Source organism: Cervus canadensis, chromosome 4, assembly GCF_019320065.1.
Source record: "Cervus canadensis isolate Bull #8, Minnesota chromosome 4, ASM1932006v1, whole genome shotgun sequence".
NCBI lineage: Eukaryota > Metazoa > Chordata > Mammalia > Artiodactyla > Cervidae > Cervus > Cervus canadensis.
This window is the reverse complement of record NC_057389.1, coordinates 13,947,990-13,966,462: the sequence shown is the minus strand read 5'-3', so window position 1 is coordinate 13,966,462 and position 18,473 is coordinate 13,947,990. Positions and strand designations below refer to the sequence as shown.

Sequence of the window (18,473 nt, the reverse complement as noted above, 5' to 3'; positions counted from 1 at the left end):
CTATTTGAAAAGGATATTCAAAGCTGCGGTATACCATTCTTTTCTTCTTTTGAAATACTTCTGTGTGCAACTTACAGGTCCAGGCATTCTTTGAAAATCAGTCAGAGGCCACCTTTCGACTTCGCTGTGTCCAGGAGGCGTTGGAAGTCATTCAGCTGAACATGCAGTGGGTGGAGAAGAACGTTAAAACTCTGACATATTGGCTGTAGCGTGCACACCTGTACCTCATCACCCGTTCGGAGAGCTTGTTAACTGGGCCTCTGCTGCTTTTGCAAAAGCCAAGGTGAAACCAGGATCGCTGCTGAGTTGTTTGCACTCTTAGGAGTTCTAGTTTGCTCAGGGCCAGTCTGTATTTTTTCATCTGTCTTTTCTGAAATGTCTTTGGGCAGTGTGTAGTTATTTATTACCAAATTATATTCACCTGTATGCCAACCATCTACAAAAACAATGGGTAATTTTTCTACTTTGAAGATATTCAAATGGGGGAAAAAAAAAATCTGTTTTGCAATTCTGTTCTCAGTTTCTGGCTAAATGTTGACACCGTGAAATAAGGAATGGGAGCCACCATCTTTGCAGGCTGCGGGTTAGTTAGCCATTTGTTGCTTCTTGTTGATAGATATTTGAATGTGGTTCCAAGTTAGCATCAAAAAGTATGGTAATAAAGTCATTGAATCATGCAGCTGTACAGAACTGACCTCAGGTGTGCGGATCTACTTTGATTGGGGGTTTTGAATAATCCTTTCTTTTATGGAAAAAGTTTATAACTATTATATTTTTTTCTGAAGAATAGTCAGGTGCTACAGAATTTTTAAATTTTTGTTGTAAAGCTAAATAACAAGGCCAAAAGATTAAATTTTCCAAATATTTAACACCTTATTTTTCATCTTTCAGGAAAATATTTCAAACCGAGTTAGCGTTAATATTTTACTAAGGAATTCCAGTGTTCCCCAAATCTCTGTACACCTTTATCACTCCCTGCCATAGATATCCCTTATGTTATAAATAAGTATTTCTGCATTTATGGCATTTTTTTTAATACTGGTGTCTCTTATCATGACTTTCTTACTAAGAATTACAGTTTACAGTTTGTTTAAGTTGCTTTTTGGCATGGTAGATCACAGACACTTTCTCTTAATCATACCCGTTGAGTGGTTTTTCATTTTATATGATAGAGTTGCATATTAGTATATTTTAAAATAGGGCCTTTGAGAAATTGAACATTTTTATTTGAAGTTCACCGTGGTACCTTAAAGGAATAAAGAGAATGTGGATAGGAATAACTTGATTTAGGTTTAATATGGTGGGCTTTGAATTTTTTCTACTGTCAGAAACAGTACTTTTCTTTAGTTGAAAAATCAAAGTTTTCTTTTGTAATGGCCAAACTAACAGATTATAGGGAATGGCCAAGGAAGGAAAGAAAGTATCCAAAACTACATGGCAATTTTACTCCTTCTAAAGGGGAAATACTGTACTTGAATTTTTTGAGCTATGCAGACTTATACCTAGATTGTTGTGTTTCTTTGATTCTTAGGAGAAAAGCTTTCTCCCTAGTATTTATTGTACTTTCTATTTTGCTTGAAAACACCTACGTACATAAAAAGGGTATTTACCCATTTTTCAGCACTTAAAACACTCCACTGAATCAGACATGGGAAAGGTCACCTTTTTTTTATTTAGCAGGTATCAAGTGAGAATATAGGAATTATGTATAAAATTATATTTTATTTTATGAAAATATTTTTATATAGCAAAATTGAAAAGACTGGCAATAGAAACTAAAGATAACCTTCCTTAGCCCTAGTATGTTTTCTCCCAATTTAGTGTTTTCTAAACAGCACTTATCTCTGTATTTTAGAGTAGAAAATACTGTTATCTGAGAATCACAGAATCATCTGAAGATGTTTTTTTGAAACTAGGGTGATTGTAGGTCTTTATTCCTCTTGTGCTTCAGTAAATGAATGATAATTTAGTCAATATTTGAAAGTGTGTTTTTATATTTTTAGAGTGGGGAAAAATACTAAAATTTTGGAGGATTTTTTGTTGCTGGGTTTTTGTTTTTTTTTTAAACCATATTACTAAAGTCCACTTTGATACAGAGTTTAAACTTTGCTACTTCTCAAAATCATTTAAGATTCTTCCATTTTGCCTGCCCATCTTCACATTGTTCCTGTAATATTTGTTAGCTCTGCATATGGCAAATCTTGTCTTGAATTATATCATTCTTTCCTGGGAGTGTGTGTGTCAGCAGCCGGGTGGGGGTTGTTATAATTAAAACTTTATCAAAACATGGGCTAAAAAGGAGGTAACTCAAAATCCATTTCTATCTTTGTACTCAAAAGCCATTCATTCCCTTAATACCAGATCCATACCAATTGTATTTTTCATTCATAGGCCTCACCTCAGATTTTCCTGTGAGATTCCATACTTTTTTAATGTTATGCTATCCCATCTATACAAGGCTTCCAAAAACCAACTCTTAAGTCAGGAATATAAGGTTAAATAATGGGTAGGCCGTGTGGTATGATAAGTATTGTTGGAGCTTTTGAAGTTTCCCCCCCAGAATTTTACTTCACCACCGTATTTCTGAGAACTCAAACAGATAGAAGCACAGCAGTTCTTTGTTCTATGAGCACACACCATGACACAATTCAGAACTGTCTGAAAAGTGTTATATTCATTGCAGAGAGAGAGTCGACTTGAATTAATAAAAAGACACATCATACTACATTATTAGGAAAGACAACATTGGAAATCTGGAACTGTAGAAGAAAAGCTTAGGCTTTGGAGGTCTGAAAGGCTACGAAACTAGAACCCCAAGGAGTTCAGTTTGTTGATGTCTAGTTGCTTGCTGACACCAGCTGATTAGATACAGTAAGCTGAAGTAGAGTCAGCAGCCACCATAAGCTTGTGCCTCGCTCCATCTTTAAGCGAAACTGTGTTGTTTGCACTGTTTTGGTGTTCACGAGCTTTCTTACTGTCGCAAGTCCCACTTAACACTGATGTTCTCCACCATTCGTGTTTTCACGTGTACTTTAGCCACTGTGGGGACAGAGCTTTCAGAAGAGTTCTGAGTATAGACTGAGCCACATCAGTCTTCCTGGGTGCAGAACAGAATCCTTTCTGAACACTGGAAAGGAAGAAATGAAAGTTAAGTGCTGAGTTTGCTGGATTACAGAGAGCCTGGTCCTGAGTTAGCTTCTGAGCATCTAGTTGATCTAATGCACATGGAACGATAATCTGTAGTCAGGTTGCTGAATATTTACATAATCCTTCTGTATGTCATGGGGGTGCAGGGAAGGTGTATGCATCTCAGGAGATGTGCAGAAAGCAATTTCTGGGCTGAGTTTGCAAAACAAGACCTGAATTTCATAGGTATGATGTAGTTCTTCTCCCCTTTGCCTTTTAAAAAAAAAAAAAATTGGAATTAACTCTTTTCTTCCTCCCTTACATCCCCATTTGTATTTTTAAAAGCCTATGTGTTCACTTTTGCTGGGTTTTGCTTTCTTTTCTTTTGTGCTTCATTCTCTTCATTGGCAACTAAGTACCAGATGAAAAGTGGAAGTCCGAGAGTATGATAAACCTCCTCTTCTCCCCTCCCCTTGTTGCCCACGTGGGCAATAGCTCATAGAGTAGTTGATTGATTTCTTTGAGTGGTTCTTTGGGGGTATATACTTTTTAAATGTATGCATGTGTTTTGATGTTTTTATATTCTTTCGTCTTAGTATAGTTTATCCTGATGAAAAGTGAAAGAGACATTGTCCTGTGAAAATCTCTTTTAGCCTTTCAATTTTTCCTGCCTGGGCAATAGCTACAGAGTAGTTACTTGATTTCCTTCCTTGGAGGGAGATGGTCCTAGTGAGAGAAGAGCAGAGTATGTTCTTTTTAAAATGTGTCTAAATGTGTTTGCCATTATTTTGTGGGTGTTTGAATTTTAAAGTAGTTTGGGCTTTCCTTCATCCTCCTCATGGATAAGTAGAGATCTAATGAACCGTGAAGGTCCCAAAGTATGACGAATGTCTTATCTACCCTCTCCTTATTGCCTGTATGGATATACCTGAGTGGTTGTAGTTTCTGTTGTTTTGATCTAGTCTGTTCTTGAGGGCAGGGATGGGGGAGGGATGGATATTCTTTTTTTCAAGTGTATATAAATGTTATGCCACTTTTTAGTATCTTATTTTAGGTGTGTTCCTTTGCATGAATGCATATGTACTTAATGAAAATGGAGCTTCAGAGTATGACAGATCTCCTCTTTCCTTTTCCTTACTGCCTTTTTGGGCAATAGCTAGAGTAGTTTTTGTTTTGTGAGTTGGGAGACAGTGGGGTATGTACTTAATGTATATAAATAAATCTATAACTTTGTATTATAACTAATCATTTCGTACTACGTCCTTCTCATAGGACGTGAAAGTACCTAATGAGACGTGGAGGTCCACATGTATGACAATCTCCTCTTGACCCCTTCCCGTGTTGCCTGAGAGGGCAATGGCTAGTAGAGTAGTTGATTAGTTTTAGGGGCTCTTTTGTGGGTATTAGGGTAAATGCTTTTACATACATATACTCATGTTTTTACTTCCTTTTTATAGTATTTCATTTGGTACCCAGCCCTTCACCCGGGGGCTTCCCTGATGGCCCAGCTGGTAAAGAATCTGCCTGCAATGTAGGAGACCTGGGTTCGATCCCTGAGTTAAGATCCCCTGGAGTGTGGAATGGCTCCCCACTCCAGTAATCTGGCCTAGAGAATTCCATGGACAGAGAAGCCTGGCAGGCTACAGTCCATAGGGTCGCAAAGAGCTAGACCCGACTGGGTGACTTTCACTCACTCACTCTCCTTCACTTGGACTGGTAGGTTGCTAATGCACCACAGAGTTCTGGAGACAGAGCAGTCTTCTCTCCTTTCCCTTTTTATCCATGTAGTCAATAATTTTAAAGTAGTTTAGGCTTTTAGAATTTTTTTTGGGGGGGTGCTGGGAAGGGACTGAGGCAGGATATATTCTTTTGAAATCTGTATATATACAGTGCCTGTTTCTATATCATGTTACTCCATTTTGCACTTATCCCTTGCTTGGATGTGTAGGCACCTAACGAGATGTGGAGGTATGGATGTAGGAACATCTTCTGTCTTCCCCTTTCCTTGTCGCCTCTGTGGGTAATAGTTGTAGAGCAGCCTAGATTATTTTTACCTCTATCACTCCCTTGCCTGGGAGCGTAGGGATATGTACTTTTTACAATGTATATAAATGTTTGTGTTCCTTTTTTTTTCTGTTAGTTCATTTTGTACCTAAACCTCTCCAGGGATTCTTAGGTACATGATGAAAATTAAGGTTCATTCTATGAAAAAATCTCCTCTTCCCCCCTTCCCTTATTGCCTGTCTAGGCAATGACTAGTAGCGTAGTCGTTTGAAGACTTTTTTGCAGGGCGCAGAGTGGTGAGGGTGTCTGGGTTTGCTTGTGTGTCCAAACGTTTGCTGCATTTATTTGTCCTTTCACTTCAAGCCTAGTGTCTTTTTTGACTCCTAAATATCAAATATAATGCAGAGGCCCAGATGGGGGTGTAATCAATCTCCCCCCCCCCCCCTCCTCTGTAGCCTGTGTATACCGGTAGTATAGGAGTACTTGAGGATTTGGTTTTCTGTTGTTTGTCTTTGAGGTTTTTAATGGGGGATGAGCTTGTTAGACAAGATACATAAATTTTTTAAATGTATACAAATGTTTCTGCCTCTTTTGGTGTTCATTTCATCTTGAATCCAGTCTTTTGCATGACTCTTTAGGAACTTAATGAAAGTTGAGACTGATTCTATGAAAAATTTCCTTACTTGCTTTCCCTCATTGGGTAGTGGCAGAAGAATAGGTGTTCAGCTTCTGTTTTTGGAGCAGTAGGGATGGGAGAGCTGTGTGTGTGTGTGTGTGTGTGTGTGTGTGTACATATATATACACTTTTAAAATGTATAAATGTTTGCTACATTTTGTGTGTTATTTCATTTAGTACCCAGTTCCTTGCTGGGATCTGTAGGTATATAATGAAACATGAAGGTCCAGATGTATGATAAATCTCCTCTATTCCCTTCCCTGGCTGCCTACATGGGCAATAGTTCAGCAATTTAGGAATTTTTTCTTTTTTTTTTTCTTTTTTTTAGAGGGAGGAATTATTGGGTGGGTAGTAGTTAGTGGGAAGGGATGGGTTATGCCCTTTTTAAAAGTGTATATAAATGTTTCCATGTTCCTGATTTTATACCTAGTCCTTTGGGTGGATGTCAAGTTACCAAATGCAAGTTGAGGAGAAGTGTATGACAACCTCCCCTTCTCCCCTTCCCCTTGTTGCCTGTGTGGTAACAGCAAGTAGAAGAGTTGTATGTTGTCTGCTTGTTTTATAGAGGTTTATATTTTTGGCAGGGGAATATTCTTAATACACACGAATGTTTTCATTTGTTGCTTTATGTTGTGTTCAGTCCTTTACATGGCTATGTGGGGAACTAATGAAAATTGACTCTCCTAGATGAGCAGGTTATTTTTCTTCCTTTCCCACATATTTGCTCCTTCAGCTGGAGCTAGTATAGTTACTATTTTGTGGCTATTTTTATTCTCTCAGATATATGCCTTTAAAGTTGTAAGTGTATACATGCACATATATGATTTGCTTCTTTTCTTCCCCCGTTATTTTCCTTTAATAGTCCCTTGCAGGGCTCTGAGTGTATCTAACAAAAAGTGCCCCACCAGGTCCCTGCCATCTGAGCTAAAGGTGTAGCACTGAGGTGCTATGACTGATGGCCCCAGGCATGTCGCCCGTAAGATGGGGGAAGACACTTGGATACGGGTGGGCTGTGAGAGCTAGTCACATCCAGCAGGTCTCGGGTTGACTCACACTGAATGAAATGGAGAGAAGGGAGGGACCTGTACTTCGGCAATTCCAGAAAGTCAAAAAGACAATACTTCAGGTGCGATTAAATTTTTTTTTGCTCTTCACCTCTCAGCAGCACTCATTCAAACTCATGTGAAGACCCTCGAGAGTAGCTCCTTTCTGAGGCCTGGATTCTGACTCAGCTCCATCCGTAACATATTCTTCTGTACTCGGTAGAAGTCATTTTGGGTTTTGGAGCGAATCTTTTTGAGTTAATTGCCATCATTCTAGTAAATGACAACATGGGCCCCAAAACTGATCCAAGAAGAATTGGGGTGGCAAGCCCTTCGTCTCCCAACACCCTGCACATGGGAGGGCGAGTTGGCCCTTCCCTCCCCAGAGCTCTTCTGCATGGCTGCATCTGTCTCCTCTCCTTCTCCACTAGCTGAACCATTCCTGTTCATTTTTCCTTTTTATCTTCAGTGCTTGCCGGGTTAGCTGTTATCTCCAAGTGTCCTCGGAAACGTAAGCCCATATTGTCTCTTTAGCTCTGTGTCTTTGCATGCATTTCATACATCCAGACCTGTGTGTTAACTTTCAGCATTCTTTAGTCATATTTCACATTGACTGTTCATCCACCACATGGTAAATGTTATGACTCCATATTTATCTGTCGCAAAGAAAATGCATGTGGAAAATCCATCCATCCCTTTCTTCCCTCCCTCCGAGCTTCTGAGCACTGGTTTTTTTGTTCTGCAATTTATAACCAATATAATGCTGAAGATTTGCCATACTGTTATTTTTAGAAACATTGAATGGTAGGACTCCTAGAAAATTTGCAAAGAGATGTTATTCACCATATCAGACTCTCAGGTTCTAGTGATGAAAATTTTGCTTATACTTTGCTGTTACTTATACCTGCTGCTGTACGGAAAATAAAAGTTTATTCATGCCACATTTAACTTTGACCATAAATAAAAGGGAGCATCTTTTTGGAGTTAGTCATGGTCATCTTTAGCGGTATTTCTCAACAGTTCTTAATTTGAAATACTTCAAAGCAAGTAAAGGTCAGGGCTTAGCTGAATGAAATGCTCCAGAACTTGAAGTGTAGAAAGCATCAGTCCAGTAACATATTCATATGTATAAAGTGACAATTACAGCATAATTGGAATATTTGCATTAATCAACAAACTCACATTGAGACAAAACTCAATCTTACAGCTTTCTTGATTAAAGCCAAGTGTTCCATGCTGCTGTGAAGAATAGTCTCTCAAACACTTTGAAAAGTAATTACTTCAAAACTTGTCAAGGTATCACGTTTTTGTATTTAAACACTTACAGAGATCTCCAATTTCTTGAATCTGAGCTTGTGGGTAGAATTCTAAATTTGTATCATAATCTTGTCTTTTGTGAAAGATTTTGAAAATAGTATGTATATATATAATATTATATATGCAAATTGTGTTTTGTCACTTGTAAAGGGAAAAGGCTTATTTTTCTTTATACTTCTGATACCTTGTTTTGCATATGACCAGCACTGACTGAAAGGCATGTGTACCTGCAAACACTGTTGCTTTTTTTGTGAAATAAAAATAAAAGTATTTAAATATAAATACTGTGTAGACCATTTTCATTTTTAAAAAGTACATCTAAAGTGGTTTATCATCTCAGCTGTACCAGAACAGGAACCGTGTTCATTGTCTTTTGCGGCGTTTCCTATCTCACCAGAGCTCCAGTATCTTTACTGCATGTAACTCAAGGGTTCACAGACTCATTAGTGCCATGTTGGACTGTCCTGGGTATTGTATGATTATTACCAACATCCCTGGTCTCTTAATGCAAGTAGCAACTCCCCTACCCACAGTGAAACAACCAAAAATGTCTCCAGACACTGCTAAGCGCTCAATGGGGTGGAGTGGGGTTAAAATTATCAGTGGATGCACTCCACGTAGGGCAATTATTTTTAGAATGAAATGATTCTTATAAATACACAGGTCACTCGAGTAGCCATTTGGTCAGATCTCCAATAAGAAGTTCCTTGTTTTGATTCCCGTAAATATTCTTGGGAGAGAACTGAGAATATCTTAGGCTCGCCGGTGTTGGAATTAGAACCAGTATTCCTCTATATAAATTGTTAGCACTTAAAGTTAGGCATTTTAAGGCAAATAGAGTTTGGGGTAAAAGAATTGAGACACTATTTCTGGGCATACAAAAATACACATTGAAGCAATACACTTTTAAAATATTACCAGGACTTAGGTGGTCCAGTAGTTCAGACTCTGCACGTCCAATGCAGAGCCACGGGTTCAATCCCTGGTTGGGGAACTAAGATCCCACATGCCACAGGGTGCTGCCTTCTAAAGAAAGAAAGGGCAAAAGTTAAAGTTATTACCATTAATAATATATTGGGGGAATGCTCTTAGAAATTAAAAGATTTTTGCTCAGAAGCTACTAGTTCAATTTCTGATACTTTGTTCACAGAGATGTACAGTAAAAATTGAACTAAAATCCATTATTGGGTTGGCCAACAAGTTCGTTCAGGTTTGAAAAACTTGAACAAACCTTTTGGCTAACCTTATATAAAAAATGTTTCTATTCCAGTGGAATTTATAGATGTTAACTGACATAAATGCATCATCTATAAGTTGAGAATTATGTTTTATTTGAGGACTACAGTCCAGGAAGGCAGCCTCTCAGTCTGACAAAGTGTTCCAAAAAGGTAAAGTAGGGGTCAGGATATGTAGGAGGTTTTGCATTTTTGCTGAAAATATGTGGTTGTATATCAAACAGTTACTGTAAATCACAGGCACAAAAGACATCAAGTTAAAAGATTTTAGTGCCTTTCTATATATGAAAAGAGTCTAGCCGCATTGAAATTCCTTTGATATGTATTTTATCTAGGGCTAGGATCCTGTTTTTGTCATTTCTGAATTACCCTCAGGGTACATGTTGGGGGCAGGTGCAGTGGCTGAGGGCTTGATCGTGGAGCTAGTTCATTATTGAAATGACGGGCAACTTTTTTGTCCGTAGCACCTCCTTGTGGTCATAAATTAGATCAAGGTTTGGGAGATATTCCATGATCAATTTTCCCACAGCACTAGGAATTATGACCCATGAAAATTTTCCCTTGTTGCTTCTCCCCATTTCTACAGTTGCACTATTACAGTTATTCTGGGTAGAGTTACATTTGATCAACTGCCTCAAGACTTTCAGCCATCATTAATTTTGTCAGAGGATGGGTTACCATTGCATAATGCAATAGAAAACTATCTTTCCAACCCAGGGATCGAACCCAGGTCTCCCGCACGGCAGGTGGATTCTTCACCATCTGAGCCACCAAGGAAGCCCATCTTATAGACAGGATATGAGTAAATACAGCTAGTATCATTAATAAAATCATAGTATAGCAGGTAGAGACAAGGCATAAATAGTTGGAGAAACAAGAGGACAGACTAAAACAATTGGTGTAACTGAATGTAAGCTGGTCACAATAAGTCATCAAGTCCACAGGGGAGGCAGCTGGAGAAGAAAAATTCTGAAGGGATCAAGTAGAGATAAATCACACCTTTTGTAAATGAAGATAACAATTACCAACTTGTTGCAGGTCAAAACATAAGAAAGGCTTTCTGAAAAAGATAAAAAGGCAGTGTTTAAGAAAAAAAGTCATAAAATTATAAATCATTTATTGCTCATAATTCCTGTTGATCTGGGTGAAGTCAGGTTTTCAATTAGAGCTCTGTAATTTCTTACCCCTTCTAGTAGTATGATCTAAAAGTCATCAGAAACTTGTTTGTCCAATAGTCCTTTTTATGAATCTTCTTTAGGATCTTCATAAAAACATCTGAGTAAAATAATGATTGTCTATTAACATAAGTGACTAAAGACTTAAAATGGCATGGTTAAATTAAAATCTGATTATAACACAATTGACAAGAAACTTGGTTATTTCTATGACATACAGCATTTTAAGATGACTAGAATTATGACTTGATAACATACCAGGATGTATTAGAATTTTAGATTTGGAACATCCATATTAATGATATCTACCCATATAAGAAAATTTTGCCACCACTTATTTGATCGTATTTCCCATGTAATATACCCAATAAATTCATTTAATTTAGTATCTGTTTTGGGAATATTTCAGGGGCCCTTTGAAGCATCCCAAAGTTAGCTACAGGTCAGAAGAATTTTGTTTAGAATTTCATTTGGGCAAGTTTGTAAGAGACACAAAGTTTTAAAACACTATCAGATCATTTAAACACTATCAAATAAAATCATAGGTCACTGAAACAAGACTTATTCAACCGAAGAGACAAAAGATTTTTAAGGTAAGTACAGATCATTTAAAAGACAAATAAACTCATAATCATGTATCAAAAGTAGCCTAACATTTCCAGAAAGCTTTTTCCTCTTAACAGAAGAGGAATCTCCAGCCCTGCACCAATCTACCTTGAATTACAAAGTTCACTTACCTAATTAAATTTAATCCAATCTCAGCCTAATTATGTCCAAAACTGTTCTCAGTCCTCCCTTTCCACAAACTTTGCACAATTTTCTGTACCTATTTAGTTTATTCTTCATTTTTCTTTTGCATTTAGAATTAATCAGCTTTAGGGCAAAAATCTCTTTTCCCTTAACACAATACATTTCCATTCCTCATACCTTCTTTTGCTGAAAACACACATCCTACTTTCCTTGCATACTAAAATATTTCCAGTAGCTTAATTCCCAATCCTTAAAAACCTTGATTTCTAGTGAAAACTAAGAAGCAAGCAATTATGAACACACCAGTATTTCTTGATTGGTAAACTTATGAACATATTCTATAACCTCTAGAAACATGCGCTTTCTCATAGAGTATCTCTCCTCAATGTGCTACAAGATGTGTCTAATAACCAAACATCTTTAGTTTTCAGCAATTAATGTTCCAGGATTTTATCTTACTTGAAATAATCTGGATATTCAGTGAATTCCACCATTTACCTTAGCAAAGTTCTAAAGTTTCAAGTTACCAAAAATCTGGAGAAACTATTTTAGGTAGATCCAAAACATTATTCTTAAAGAGTTCACCAGAAAACTCTTATTTATATTTTATAACTTAAAAAAACAATACATCAGGTTAATTCTGCTTGCTGACAAACGTTGCAACAGACATAATTAACTTACTGACCTTCAAAACACCTAGGTACAATAAAAATAAGATAGGTCTATTGGTTAAACCAACAAGCTTAAGATAGCTTTAATACCAGATATTAGTATTTCCTGGATTACATGAACCTAAAATTCTATCTGGCCAGTTTTCTTCATACTTAGAAATATTTAATTTGCAAGCACTTTTAAGTAAATTAGAGCTCTTTTATAAATTTTGGGAATACTAGAGGAGAGAGAGGCCTATGTATAATTTGCACAGACATAACTAGAGATCTTAGAGCTTTAAAATGTTAGTTATGAGTCAGGCATTACAACATAAACTTACTAGTTTATAACAGTGAAATAAGTTTATTTACTCAGATGATTAAGGCTTTACTATTTGTGGAAAAGACTTAAGATTTGTATTTGTCTACGACAAATCCTTAATGAAGCTGTGAATTTGCTTTTGGTGAGGGAGATTTTTTCAGAGGTTTGAGTTGAAAAAGGCTTTCTCCCCCTCCCCCTTTTTTCCCGTTGGTTTCAGATTCCATCTGATTGAGGTAATCAGGCTCAGTCTCAAGTCATTGTGGACTGTACTTAAATTTTTGATTTGTTGAGATTTGCTAGACAGTTGCTTTTAACTCTCCTAAGAACGGATTTGCCACCTAAATGGTATAAAAATATCGATTTGCCCAGCTACATTTTCTTTAGTTTTTTTCTTTTTTTTTAATGAATAAGATTTCCAACTACACTGAAAATCAGGAATTCCATATTCTAGAATTTTAGGGTTCAGTTCATCAGGGCTTCAAAAGTTTGCACAAGGTATTCAACAAAGACCCTCTTTCTAAGGGCAGAAGTCAAACTCAGAGCAAAAATACTCTATTATTGTTTTTATGAACCCCAGAATATTAGCTCCCAGTTTTTAATATTTTGTGGGCTTCGGTAACGCTAGTACTTTCCTTCAGTATGTTTAATTAATATCACCTTAGGGGCAGATGTATACGCCCCATCTTAAAGTAGGCAGGGGACACATTCCCCAGTGAGATACAAGGTCCATCACACAATCTAATTAGGCACAGGAGATGTAACCATGTCATATAAAGCCCATGGAAATATACCAATGTTTAGAAACTTTCATCTCAGTTTTATACCTTTAACTTCAGTTTTCAATAGGACCCCATCATCAACAAGCCTTGGTCTTACTAGGAGTCCCAGAAGCTTTCCTTTTTATCCTCCAGCCATTTTATCTACTTTTTTTTGTAAAAATGCTTTGAGGTTCCCAGTGAGGAGCTGAACCAGTGGACTCAGGCCTTTTTAATCTTTTAACTTGATTGGTTGGCCTAGTGTTGCCACAAGCAATTGCTGGTCAGATATCTCAGTGTAATTTTTCCAGTCTGCTAAATATATATGTACTGTTTAAACTAAGGTAAATATAGTAGACAGGGTTGGGGCCCTTCAAGGTCAAATGGAACAAAGTGACCCCTTATTGGTCCCCAACACTAGGTAGTATTGTATCAAACCTTTGTTTTAATCCTATTAATATCTGTTTTATCTGCCCCATTTCTTGAGAACTACCTGAAGTTTTTTTCTTTTTTTTTTTTATCCTTTTGGAACAAGTCCCTTTAAAATGTCCACCTTGTTGGCTAGAAGTCTTTAGACTTTCCATCAGCTTCTTACTTCCCTGTTAATCTAATTAACAATCTCATGTTTTATTAGCAACTGTAAGACTAAGAGGAAGTCTAGACCACAAAAAATGTTTCCCAAACTTTTGCTTATTTTAAACTAAGGGAGTTCCTACGTTATATACGTGTGTGATGGGTGTGGGGTGTGTGTCTGTGCCTCCAGCATTCTTGCTGGTTTTCTGGGAAATCCCATGGACAGAGGAGCCTGGTGGGCTGCAGTCCATGGGGTCACAAAGAGTTGGACACGACTGAGCACTCACACACATATATATAAAACCTTATAATTTCCACACCTCCCCCCCTACCCCGCAAAGGTACCAATACAACAGCTGTTTAAAATGAGAGCTCTCTAAATATCTACCAATTTAATACCTTTTCCAATTTAAAGGGTCCATCACCTGGTCACTGACAAGTAGTATCTTTATAGCAATTCACACCAATGAGGTGCAAAACGTGTTCCCACAAGGGAGTGCTAAGCATGTAGACTTCACAACAGCTACAAAGATTACTTCCCCAAAGTCTAAGAAAGTGAGGGGCCATCACTGTGCAGGCAGGTAAAATGAAGTGGGAGATGACCAAGAGCTGGGGCCCTTGTGACGACTGTCCTTGAGAACTGGCACAGCCAGACAAAAGGATAGCTATGAATTCCAGTCTATCCAACTGGCTGCCAAATGTGCACCAAATGTGTGCCTTCTGGATGAGAGACCCAGGTCTCAAACCAGAGCAGGCCGGGACGGGGGATTGTAAGGAGGGGTGCCTAAGTTCAGGTGGAATATTTACATTCCAAATATACAGGGAGAGAAAAGCAGGTCCTTCCTAGAAAGGCTTTTGTTACTTTAAGGACAGAATTGTGAAAAGGTGTTTTATCCAGCCAGATTTTCTCTAGCTGTGCACACACACAAAAATTAATTCTGTAACCTCAAAAGAATCTCAGTTTGGCTATCTTAAGGGCAAGATTTCCTTTAATTTCCTGTTAAGTACTGGAAGTTTAAGTTCTGTAGGTATGTATTAAATCTTCCCAGTGTCTTTCAACGGAGGATAAGCCAGGTACCTCTCCTTGCAAGTAAGATTCTAAGAAAACCTGCTTCTTAAGGCAGGCGTTGAGCCACCACCAAATAGAACAGTATCTTGCTCCTTGGAAGGAGAGCTATGACCAACCTAGACAACGTATTAAAGAGCAGAGACATCACTTTGCCAACAAAGATCCATATAGCCAAAGCTATGATTTTTCCAGTAGTCATGTATGGATGTGAGAGCTGGACCATAAAGAAGGCTGTGTGTGTATGTTAGTCGCTCAGTCGTGTCCAATTCTTTGTGACCCCATGGACTGTAACCTGCCGGACTCCTCTGTCCATGGGATTCTCCAGGCAAGAATACTGGAGTATGTTGCCATGCCCTTATCCAGGGGATCTTCCTGACCCAGGGATTGAATAGGGTCTCCTGCATTGTAGGCAGATTCTTCACTGAGCCACAAAGGAAGTCTAAAGAAGGCTGAGTGCTGAGGAATTGATGCTTTCAAATTGTGGTGCTAGAGAAGACACTCCAGAGTCCCTTGGACTGCAAGGAGATCAAACCAGTCAATCCTAAAGGAGATCAACCCTGAGTATTCAACCAACCAATGCTGAAGCTCCCACACTTAGGCCACCTGATGTCTAGAGCCGACTCTGGAAAAGACAGTGATTCTGGGAAAGATTGAGAGCAGGAGGAGAAGGGGACGACAGAGAATGAGATGGTTAGATAGCATCACCAACTCAATGGTCATGAATCAAAAAAAAAAAAAGTCATGAATCTAAGCAAACTCCAGGAGATAGTGGAGGACAGGGGGCCCTGGAGTGCTACAGTCCATGAAGTCACAAAGAGTCGGACTTATCTTAGTGACTGAATAATAACAACAAAATCTCTTCAGCTAATAACCAGATGTCTGAGACCTAAGAGAGACTCACTTAAACTCATCTGGACTTTTTGAGGAAGGGCAAACAGGATCAAGGGGGCTTCTGCTGATACCAAAGCTCCCGTTCCTTGTAGAGTTCAAGTGAGGGAGAGAAGTCTGTTCTGGATCCCTTTGTTGGTTACCAAAACTCAACTGGAAACAAAAAAACAAACACAGACACACACAGCCTAAAAATTTAGAACTATATTTTGTACTGAGGACTGGAGTCTGGGAAGGCATCCCCTCAGAAAGCTCAGGAGGACTATTACTAAGAGGGAAAGAGGGGACAGGATATGTAGGAGTTTTGTTTGTTTCTTTTTTTAAAATAAAATGAAGATAATATTCTACTGGGGAATATATCCAATAGATGTTTTTTTAATCTCTCCATATCTACATTCAATAGTAGTGTTTTACAGGCAAATTTTAAACAAACACAAATTTTTAAAAAAATAATGAAAGCCATGTTTTGCTCAGGGATACTATTTTATATATATATATATATATATATATATATATATATATATCTCATATAGGTCATTTTACAGCAGATACTCGTTTGTCAAATTTCAGATGGCAAAATGCTAAGCAGTGAGCTTGGTACTGCCCAGCTAGCTGTTTCTTATCATCCAATCCTGGAGAATCTGTCAATGTGTAAGGTCGAGACCATCTTATCACCACCAAGTCTCTTCTCAGAGGTGATTCCACTGTGATAGAACATTCACCTTCTTAAGATGCAAGGCCTAGCAAAAAGCCTCCCACAAATCCACTGGATATCACAGTGTTCTGTCTGACAAATTCTGTTGTTTCTTCTATTATTGATTTTGGGTGCTGCCTCATTTGCTGGTTTCCTCATCGTCCTTTTGCTTTGTTTACATCTTTTTCAACTCTCTTCCAGTAGATCTGCACACAGCCACCACAACCAGCAATCTGAAAGAGAAAAAGCCACCACCTATTGCAGTTGCTGCAAGTTTTTGAACTTTCTGGAACAAAAATCCCGCACACCAGCCACTCACTCCACCCATTACAATCTGGGTGGCTACTGAGTATTTTTCTACCATAGGTCCAAAGCTGCGGGCAAACACCTGATTCTACCGGTGGTGTCTTCTGGCATACTCAAATCCAACGCTTCGTAAGAGTCACCATCACTTTCATATTCTTGGGAAGGGAGGTTCCAGGTCGCCATGATACTGCCAGCGGCTGTACTGAGGTGGTCCCAACCCGCCCGCCTCCCCCCACTACTTTAAAAACTGCTCTAGGCCCAGGTGGAAGTCTATGGTAGGAGTTACTGCTGAAAAAAAATTTTTAGTCAAACATGAAAAGATTATTACTGATCACACACATACACACACAAGACATCTTCAAGTTAATGATTTTAGTGCTTTTCTATGAATGGGAAGATGCAAGATTCTAGACCAACTGAAATTATTTCTTTGACAGGCATCTTAAATACCCAGAGCCAGTATCCTGTTTTTCTCCATTCTGAATTCCCCTCAGGCTGTGCCATCAGGGGCAGCTGCAGTGGCTGATGGCTTGATGGTGGATATAATTTGTTGTTTACTGAAATGGCAGGTGATGCTTTTTGGTCCACATTTTCAATATTTCAGAATTTTTAGAATTAATGGCACAGAAGAGTTTCATTAGGCATATTTTCTTTTATGCTTTACTTCTTGAATTCTTATCACAACCCGCCTCCACAATAAAACACAAAAGCATCCAACATGTACTAAAACTTGTGTGTGAAATGAACATTTGATTCACATGGTATACAAGGGTGTCAATCACCAGAGAAGAACATTCTTTATTATCAAAGTCCACCCTCTAGGTCCAACAATTGGTCATCTGCTTCCAAGGCTTGATGTTTTAATCTTCACTTTTATTACTTTCCCTCATGGATGGAGATCCAAGCAAACAACCAAAGTCCAGTTGACATAAATGCACTTTGGGGCTCCCTGTGATCTTTGCTGTTGGCTGAGCAGAATTATAATCAGGACTTCTTACATTTATAACAAACTTCACTCTTGTTCTCCACTCATTCTTCTAAAGGGAGAACATGATGACAGAGTTATTGAAATTGATACTTGGTGGTGTCAATGTGTTGCTTACTCCAGTGCCATCTGTATACAAGCCAAGTACGGGAAATCGGGAGGCTTCATGTTTCAGGCTTTCGGATGTTGTTGCTCTTCTACGTGAGTGTAGCTGAGCCTGGGGTGTTTCGTGCAAGACTGCACATTGGCTGGCTTCTGAGTTTAGTGGTTGTCTTTAACCTTCATTTTCTTTGCCTCTCAAGCCTTTGGAATTTTTAATTTGAGTAAGATTATTAGAATATTACTATTATTGCATAATAACAAAGTCAATGTGTTCTAGAAATTTAAAGGACCTGAAAGGCTGTAGAGCAAAGACTGGTATCAGTCAGGATTAGAAGTGATTCTCAATTCAAGCATTTCCCACTTGTCACTTAATTCCTATTAGCCTCTATTTTTCTCCATTAATAAAACAGGCATCCTATCTACTTTTCAGGCTTGTTAACATTAAATAAAATACCTATAAAGTACCTAGCATATTACTTGTATCACGATGACAGTAAATATCAACTGCCATTGTTAAAACTGCCAGCGGCTTTCTGAAGCATATGGATGTTAAAATCATTGCATATGGAAATGAGGTGGTTTTTTCTAATTGAATAAGGTTATTTCAGTTAGGAAGTTAGGAAAGTTATTTTAGTCTAATCTTTTTTATAAATTTAAGCCTTAAATTTGCAAATGTATTTTTGTTTGAGAGGTACCATATATTAGAAAAAGCATGCTGGTATGAATCTTAAAATCAATTACAGAGAGAAAAATGGGAAAAGCACAAACTCATGGAGAATAAACAACATGCTACTAAAAAAAAA

General features: G+C 38.1%; 1 protein-coding gene and 1 pseudogene across 1 annotated transcript in view; one reads left to right on the top strand and one right to left on the bottom strand.

The window, feature by feature from the left end:
• LOC122439506 (leucyl and cystinyl aminopeptidase) overlaps nucleotides 1-8,448 on the top strand; it is a 100,511-nt gene extending 92,063 nt beyond the window's left edge. Inside the window, exon 18 of the mRNA XM_043464586.1 lies at nucleotides 78-8,448. Coding sequence (XP_043320521.1) covers nucleotides 78-209 — 132 coding nt within the window. The 3' untranslated portion in view covers nucleotides 210-8,448. The remainder of the gene's footprint in view (nucleotides 1-77) is intronic.
• Nucleotides 8,449-10,550: 2,102 nt separating this feature from the next.
• Nucleotides 10,551-16,766, bottom strand: LOC122439174 (annotated as a pseudogene).
• Between the last annotated feature and the right edge of the window lie 1,707 nt (nucleotides 16,767-18,473).